At 43.9% G+C, this 7,878-nt stretch overlaps 1 protein-coding gene across 2 annotated transcripts; it reads right to left on the reverse strand.

Moving 5' to 3' along the window:
* Positions 1-1,821: 1,821 nt before the first annotated feature.
* Positions 1,822-6,168, reverse strand: blcap (bladder cancer associated protein). 2 transcript variants are annotated; one of them, XM_061041349.1, is made up of 3 exons: positions 6,022-6,164; positions 3,727-3,839; positions 1,822-3,610 (listed from the first exon to the last, which is right to left on the reverse strand). In XM_061041349.1, exon 3 carries the CDS (start codon positions 3,419-3,421, stop codon positions 3,158-3,160), a length of 264 nt encoding a protein of 87 aa, XP_060897332.1. In that variant the 5' UTR covers positions 3,422-3,610; positions 3,727-3,839; positions 6,022-6,164; the 3' UTR covers positions 1,822-3,157. The 2 variants fall into 2 exon arrangements, with proteins under 2 accessions (XP_060897332.1, XP_060897331.1); XM_061041348.1 differs by lacking the exon at positions 3,727-3,839 and having other exon boundaries at positions 6,022-6,168.
* Positions 6,169-7,878: the final 1,710 nt, after the last annotated feature.

A 7,878-nucleotide genomic window follows, 5' to 3' on the forward strand; every position in this document is an offset into this window, starting at 1 on the left:
AAGGTACAGACACAGAAACAGCCTGTTCTGAAATAGAGGGGTTTATAGGCATGATCAAATACAGGATCAGAGTGGATTTAGAACAAGAAACTTCACACACATGTTTAGAGGAGCTCTGAGACTTATTTAAACTGAAGAAGAGGAGAATATGTGACCTTTAAATATTGCAGAAGAAGACACGAGAAAGGAGGAAAGTAAAGATGAGGGACATGTTGGAGAAAGTCAAGAGGAGGATGAAGGATGTTAACATATCAGAAACACTTCAAAGCTGAGTGCATGATGCAGTTTCCTCTGCTCGTCTGATGTTTGAAATCGACATCCTCGTCATGTTAAAGCTTCAGGAGGCGTCAGGCGTCTCATTTCAAACTGTCGTTTTAACTCTTATATAAGATGTAACTGGATGTATATGACTCATAGAAATGTATAAAATAAGACGTTTATTGCATTTAGTTCTGAAAGAAAAAGTGAGAATTAAAAAGACTTGATTCACTGTGGCTCATTTTTCTGTTCTCTACCCTCTACGTCATTACGCTGCTGTTAACCTTTCCTGCTTTGGCGTTCCGACCGTGGTCAGAGCGTCGGGGGGAGACTTACTGGTCTGCTCCAGGGCCGGGCTAACCCCGTCACTTTAACTGAGCAGCAGCAGGTCGTAAGCAGACACGGAGAGTCCGGCTGCACGAACACTTTGCTCCTACAGCTGACTCGTCTCTGCTCTGACGCCGCTCGGGTCCCCGGCGCCAATAGCATCACTCGAGCACACACCGACCGAACACACACACTTCCGTTCTCTCTCCTCACTCGCTCCACCGCCAACACACATGCACACTGAGCTATTCACAGTCAAACATACTAATATAACGCTCAATACATCTGTAATTAAAGCATTCACCTTTTTAATCTCATGTTATTTTGTCCCTTCAGGCTCACCGTAGATAGTCGTCTCCCTGTAGTCTCATTATGTAAAAGAAGGGCCGTTTCCGAATAGCCACAGTTCAGTATGCAGTACGTACTATTCAGTATGGAGTTTCAGTATACTGAACTCTCGTGGTCATTCAGTGTGCATTTTTTGGGTCCACCTCAGTATACTGAACATTTCAGTATGGACTTCCGGGTTTCATGCAGTATGGATCAGATGCGTGCCTTCAGGAAATAAATTGTATTTTACCACCCACAATGCTGTGCGAAATTAAACGTAAATCGTCACGTCACATGCGCCTCAAAATCAAAACAAACGAGCGTGGATTAATTGAATCAATTGCAATTCGGATGCAGCCAAGGACACTGCTGCATCTTTGAATGTCTCATTTCACTTTAACAAACTCTCAGACAGCTCGGCTGACGAGTCCGAAGTAATCCACCTTATGACATCACACATTGACCTTTGTTACCGTTCCTTTGAGCTGTTTGACCTCACTTTGGGATCACTAACCACTTCCTGTCCTAACCTTCACTCTTACAGGAAGGACCTTGCCTTGTTTCAAAATAAAAGCACACAGGAAGTCAAGTACTCTCAGCTTAAGAAATGACAGACCTTCAAAGTAAAAGCATAACATTTATTTTTAAAGTTTGAAATAATGTCATTTAAATGTGTTTTAAAATGTGTTTAATTAAATCTCCAGGAGACTAGTGGTTGGTGTGCATGCCCCACGTACGGAGTCTGTAGTCCTCCTAGCGGACCCCCCCCTCCCCCCCCTTGTTAATATCAGGAGTTTTCTTCAGGTGTCAAAGATGTACATGTTTCAGGTTTCTGAACTTAATATAAACAGGAAGTGAAAGGTGAACTTCTTTCTTTAAATCAAGAATCAGTTTTAAACACAGTCAAACACTTTGAGAGGAAAAAACTTTATTTAAATTAAAACCAAAGCAATAATGCAGCAGTTACCGTGTTCAGCACTGCGACAGGAGTCCACACGCCCGCACACACTAACGGTATAAACACCTCCGTCTGTCTGACAGCTGAACACGTGGAGCAGAGACGCAGGAGGAAACGGAGCGGCGGCGTCTCTCGTCTGATTGTGACTGTTTGATTTCTCGACCAGCAGAGCTCCGTATTGCTTTATGTCGCTGAGAACACCGACGGTGCGATCGCCTCGTGCGTCTCCAAGTTTTCTATCAGCGTGTCGTTGTCACAACGGACACACACACACACACTTTCAGCAATTTTTAATCGTTTAAAATTTCTGTGAACCTTGAAAAAATAAACAGCAACCCATGCACGAGAAACACAAACGAACGAAAAGAGAAAACAGCAAAGAAGAAAGTAAACGTTGAGTGTGGCGGTCGGGGCGTTCACTCAGAGGAGGAGGAGGCGAGCGCGGTGAGGGTGAAGAAGACGGGACAGTCTCAGTATTTCTTCACCTTCACACGAGGAGTTAGTCACAGCATAGTTATCGATTGTCCAGTGTGTGTGTGTGTGTGTGTGCTACCCTGGGTCAGGGCAATATGGCGTGTGCAGAGCCAAAATGGCGGCAGAGATTGGTCAGGTGACTCCCTCGAACTTTGGGGGAAAAAAAAACGACAAGATGCAAACTATCCTGTAACACTTCATGGCGTGTAATGCATGTGAACAAACTGCAGCAGTGTGTGTGTGGTTGTGAGGAGCGTCCTTGTGTGTGTGTGAGAATATGGAAGTTTGAGGTTGAAAATATGACCTGTCGTGTTTTACGGAGCAGTTGGAAGTAAACGAGTCCGAGGGTTAGAGAGAAACGAGAATACTGAAACACAGCTGTCACTCTGTGTGTGTGTGTGTGTGTGTGTGTGTGTGTGTGTGTGTGTGTGTGTGTGTGTGTGTGTGTGTGTGTGTGTGTGTGTGTGTGTGTGTGTGTGTGTGTGTGTGTGTGTGTGTGTGTGTGTGTGTTAATCGACCAGGTTTATGCATATGCCAGACACAAAATGTTCCCAAACGTCTACGACATTTGGATGCTCCTCCTTCCTCTCCTCTAAATGTCTCCTCAAACGTTCCGTCCGCCTCCTCCCATCTTAAACTTGAGTCTCTTCCTTTACAGTCCTCCACAGCGGCGTTCTCCTCCTCTTCCGTTCCACTCTTGGCCGAACAGTTTCAGTATTTTCCGCTCATCCAGCATGGCAGTATCACCCTCCACTCTCCCTCCCTCACTCCTTTTCTGAGATGTCTCCCCCCTCCCCCCCATCCTCTCTACTAGGTCCCGACGATGGACGGGTCCTGTGCGGCGTCCGGCAGCGCAGCGTCCTGGCAGTGGTACAGGAAGCAGTTGCCCCAGCAGCTGTAGCAGATGAGGAAGAGGGCGGCAAGGAAGACCAAGGCACAGATGGTGCAGGGCTTCCTCTCCAGCAGGAAGCTGAGCAGGTAGAAGCCCATGAACATGGAGTGGTTGAACCACAGCGCCGGGTTCAGCGGTTTGGGGATGAGCAGCACAGGGAGGAGCCACTGGAGGCAATACATGGTCTCTGATTTGTGAATGGGGAGACAGGACAGATCAAAACAGGGCTGTAGGAGGGGTGTGGAGGAAGAGGATCCAGCAGAGAGCGAGTCGATCCAGGCGTTTGCAGATGTGAGGTGGAGGTGAGTTTTTACCCGACAGAGCTGGGGTGGTGGAGGAGGTCAAAGTAGCAAGATGTCGTCAGGTCATCCCTGGAAACAGCGGAGAGAAGAACATCTGGTCAAACAAGGCACAAAAATTCTACTTATTTATCAATAATCTTACAGTTTACAGTTAAAGTTACAGTTAAGGCGACCGCTTTAACTACCGCTGTAGAAGAAGCTAAGTAGTTCAAATCCTCCCGCGTCTCTATGTGACATCTAACAACGGCTCCGGGTGCTCTGTTTGGATCAGACCTCCAGGACTCGGGCTAAATGAGATCTGTGGATCATTCACTGCACAGACAGGAAGTAAATTCAGTTTTTAAAAAAGATATATTTGCGATATTTCGACGCAGGTTTTTTTTTTTTTTTGCGGACTTTCACTCAGAGTGAAAGTGTTGGTGCTGAGCGTCACGTGTGAACACAATCAGCTGAATGTTTCTCTCTTCACCCGGAGTTTCTCCTCCAGCCTCCTCGTATTTATTCTGCGGAAAGTCAGAGTGAGCTGATGTGAGAACGCAGCAGGATATAATCAGGAGAATTCACCTGGAGCGAGTGGGGGGAGGGGGGTGGTGACGTTTATTCCCTGTGATCGCTGCATGACCACAGACTGTCTGCATGCCACCTCTACCATCTGTTCTAATGAATCTGCTGCATTATGTTCCCTGTTCTCCAGTATGTTCTTCTCCACTCTTTAGTTCAGATTGAGATTCTCTTCAACTACACATAGCATTGATAGAAAGACACATATTCTCATTATAGCGTCATATAGAGGACTCTGTTGCTTCGTCCTAGACCCCCGCCCTCTTTCTGTCCGGCAGGGATAGTCGCCTGCTGTGAAGAACAAGTTTGAACAACCAGATTAGGAGAATATCTGGAGCAGTTTTCAGGAGAGCAGATGTGAAAACGGCTCGTGTGAACATTTAGGTTCACGACACAGCAGGTTGTCTACGCGTACGCCTGGTTCAGAAGCAAGTAGATTTGACCCTTAAAGAGATAAAACAGCATTCAATTAATTAAAAACAAATTAAACAAGATAACTAGTTAATGCAGATAAATTAATATAAACAACTTTACATAACTATAAACAGGAGCAGCTAGCTTTGATCCGGCCCTTGATATAAAAAGTAAGATCTGACTCCGTGTGGTGCGCTGCAAACAAACTCTTAGATGTTACGCCTTAATTTTTTCAGGACAGCTGGGGACGGGAGGGTGGGAAGAGCTATTGCACTTCATCAGGTATTACTGTCACTGCCACAGAGACTTCTTTGTCTTACTTGTTCTGCACATTTCTATACCATTTGTGGCAATGTGGAATATTACTGCCCAACCCTGGTGTTTTCTATGTTTTATTATTATTCTTTTTTTGTGTTTATATGATGAAAACTCAATAAAGATATTTTAAATATAAATAGGAGCAGCCTGCCAATCATCCAAATAATGAAGCCATGTTAATGACTTCGAAAGTCAATAATTGGCAAACTATTTACACAGGTGACTTCCTTGTGAGGGCCTCAAACTCACTATGAAGCACCTTTCTATACTGAATATACACCAAGAGACTCATTACAACATACTAATATAACAACTCAAATTAACCAGGAGGCTAAATGTGACGTGACAGCAGCTGTAGGGAGCTGGCAGAAAGACAAAAGCTGAGTAACATTCACACAGCTGCGAGCATTAGCAGTATGTTAGCCAACACAACACAAACATGCTGCGGAAATACGCAGACTGGGTTTGGTTCAAAGTTGTACACAAGAGTTAGAACCACTAGATAATATATAAAATTACACTGAGTAGTCCTAACCCGCAGTGAGGGAACCTGATGTTATGGTGACAGAGCATTTTTTTGATGCTGGTTGATCAGGAACGAGCAGAATAACTCACTTCTTTAATGACAGAAGCGATCAACCAAACCCCCTTTAAAAATCTATCATTTTAGTGTTAACTGGCTTAGAAATGTTATTGAATTCATAACAAAGAGTCTGATATGTTGGGAACAGACACAGTGGAAGCTGGTTATTAATTCGGCATGCATAAAAATCATTATTCATATTTTTTTACAATCGCTGTCTCATCCTCATAATCCTTCAGCAGTGGGCGGTAACGTTAGCGAGCATCATGAGCCGATTCTAAAAGTAGATCTTTTTTTAAAGGGGGATCGTCCCGCTCGTTGGTGGGACGTTTTTTTTTAACCATCTTATCGCGGTTAGACAGTTTTATAACAATGCTTGAGAGACTACAAGCTGTTGGCTGATTTCGGCTTTAACATTTTGAAACGACACTAAGAGTCCGTATCGGAGGCTAGTTAGCCACGTTAGCTCGAGAAACAAAAGGTGCAGCGAGTGAACTGTACACCTGCGTAAACACGCTGCTTAGCCATCAGACTGACTCAGGATGACGTGTTTTTAAGATCTCACGTCTTTGTTTTTGGTTAAAACATAATCATTTGAACAAACCTGACTTCTTTCGGGCTCATTCTCAACAGAGAGAAACCAACAACACCATGTTTGTTCCGACGACTGACTGCGCACGTAGCTGCTAGCTGCGACTGAGCTAACAAACATTAGCGTTAGCTCGAAGGACCCCTGCTGCAAAGCTGGAGCAAAGGGGTTTAGTAGTCTCTTTTTGTGCCTGAACATATGTGAAATATGTTGAAAACTCAGCAAAAACTATTTTCTTATCGAGTGTATTTGTCTAATTTATTTTCAAGTGATGATCACATTTCACTTAATGTATCCATATTCATCAGAGATAAACATCTCACATCTATTATTAAATTGACACTATATTTAGCTTAAAATGTTTCGTACTTGCACTGTTGTTAATTTACTGCTCTGTGTGCCTTTGAATTGCCCCCCGGGGACGAATAAAGTTTTTTAATTTAATTGAATTTAATCATTACAAAATGGATTTTACTCTCTCACACGTAGACAAGCGCACACTAACACATCACATGGAAATAAAGAAAGGACAAAAGTGCATTCTCTTCTTAAGCGTTGAAGGGACAGACCACCTGAAATTATGTACGTTTATAGTTCAAGGCCAGATACATTCATCACATAGTTAAATGAATGGGTCCCCGGTTTGTAGAATCTGTTAATAGAATCGTTAAGGGTGCATCTGATTTTTTCAAGCTTGATGTTTTGCATCACATCTTTTATCCATTGGTTGTGTGATGGAGGGGTCACATTCTTCCATCTGAATAGTATTGAACATCTTGCTTTTCAAGAGGAAAATGCAATGACCTTCTGAAAGTAAGGAGGAAGATCTTAACCAGTAAACACCAAAGATACCGAATAGTAGACGAGGGCACGGCCATGCAGCCTTAAGGCTTGGGGAGAGTGTCCAAAAATGAAGACCAGAAAGAGGCCGCAAAGACCGCAACATATGATAAACAGTTGCTGGGGTCGGATTAGATGTTTATATCCTTTTTCAGAGGTACAGGATAGTTCAGGTGAACTGGGACTATTTTGCATTTCTCCTAGAGTCAGCTCTACAAAAACAGTAAAGGTGGAAAAGTAAGACAAAGGAAAAGAGAGCACTAACATTATTGCACGTGAGGTGAGGTGTGTGTTGTGGTATTTCTTTCCTACCTTAACGTCCTGTGTTACAGCAGCTGGAAAGAAGCTGCTGCTATGGATGGAGATGCTCTCTGGCCGGACGGGTCTCCGGATGAAGCCTCTGGTGCTGTAGTATGCGGTCTGAGGCTGTAGTATGTGGTCTGGACTGTAGTATGTGGTCTCATGCTGTAGTATGTGGTCTGAGGTTGTAGTATGTGGTCTGGACTGTAGTATGTGGTCTGAGGTTGTAGTATGTGGTCTGAGGTTATAGTGTGTGGTCTGAGGTTGTAGTATTTGGTCTGAGGCTGTAGTATGTGGTCTAGACTGTAGTATGTGGTCTCATGCTGTAGTATGTGGTCTGAGGTTGTAGTATGTGGTCTGGACTGTAGTACGTGGTCTGGACTGTAGTATGTGGTCTGAGGCTGTAGTATGTGGTCTGAGGTTGTAGTATGTGGTCTGGACTGTAGTATGTGGTCTGGACTGTAGTGTGTGGTCTGAGGTTGTAGTATGTGGTCTGGACTGTAGTATGTGGTCTGAGGTTGTAGTATTTGGTTTGAGTTTGTAGTATTTGGTTTGAGGTTGTAGTATTTGGTCTGAGGTTGTAGTATGTGGTCTGGACTGTAGTGTGTGGTCTGAGGTAGTAGTATTTGGTTTGAGGTTGTAGTATGTGGTCTGAGGTTGTAGCTAGTGGTCTATGGAAAGTTTAACAAATACACTTGCTAAGATTTAGGGTAGAAACCATTTGTAGAAAAC

Source organism: Labrus mixtus, chromosome 7, assembly GCF_963584025.1.
Source record: "Labrus mixtus chromosome 7, fLabMix1.1, whole genome shotgun sequence".
Taxonomy (NCBI): Eukaryota; Metazoa; Chordata; class Actinopteri; order Labriformes; family Labridae; genus Labrus; species Labrus mixtus.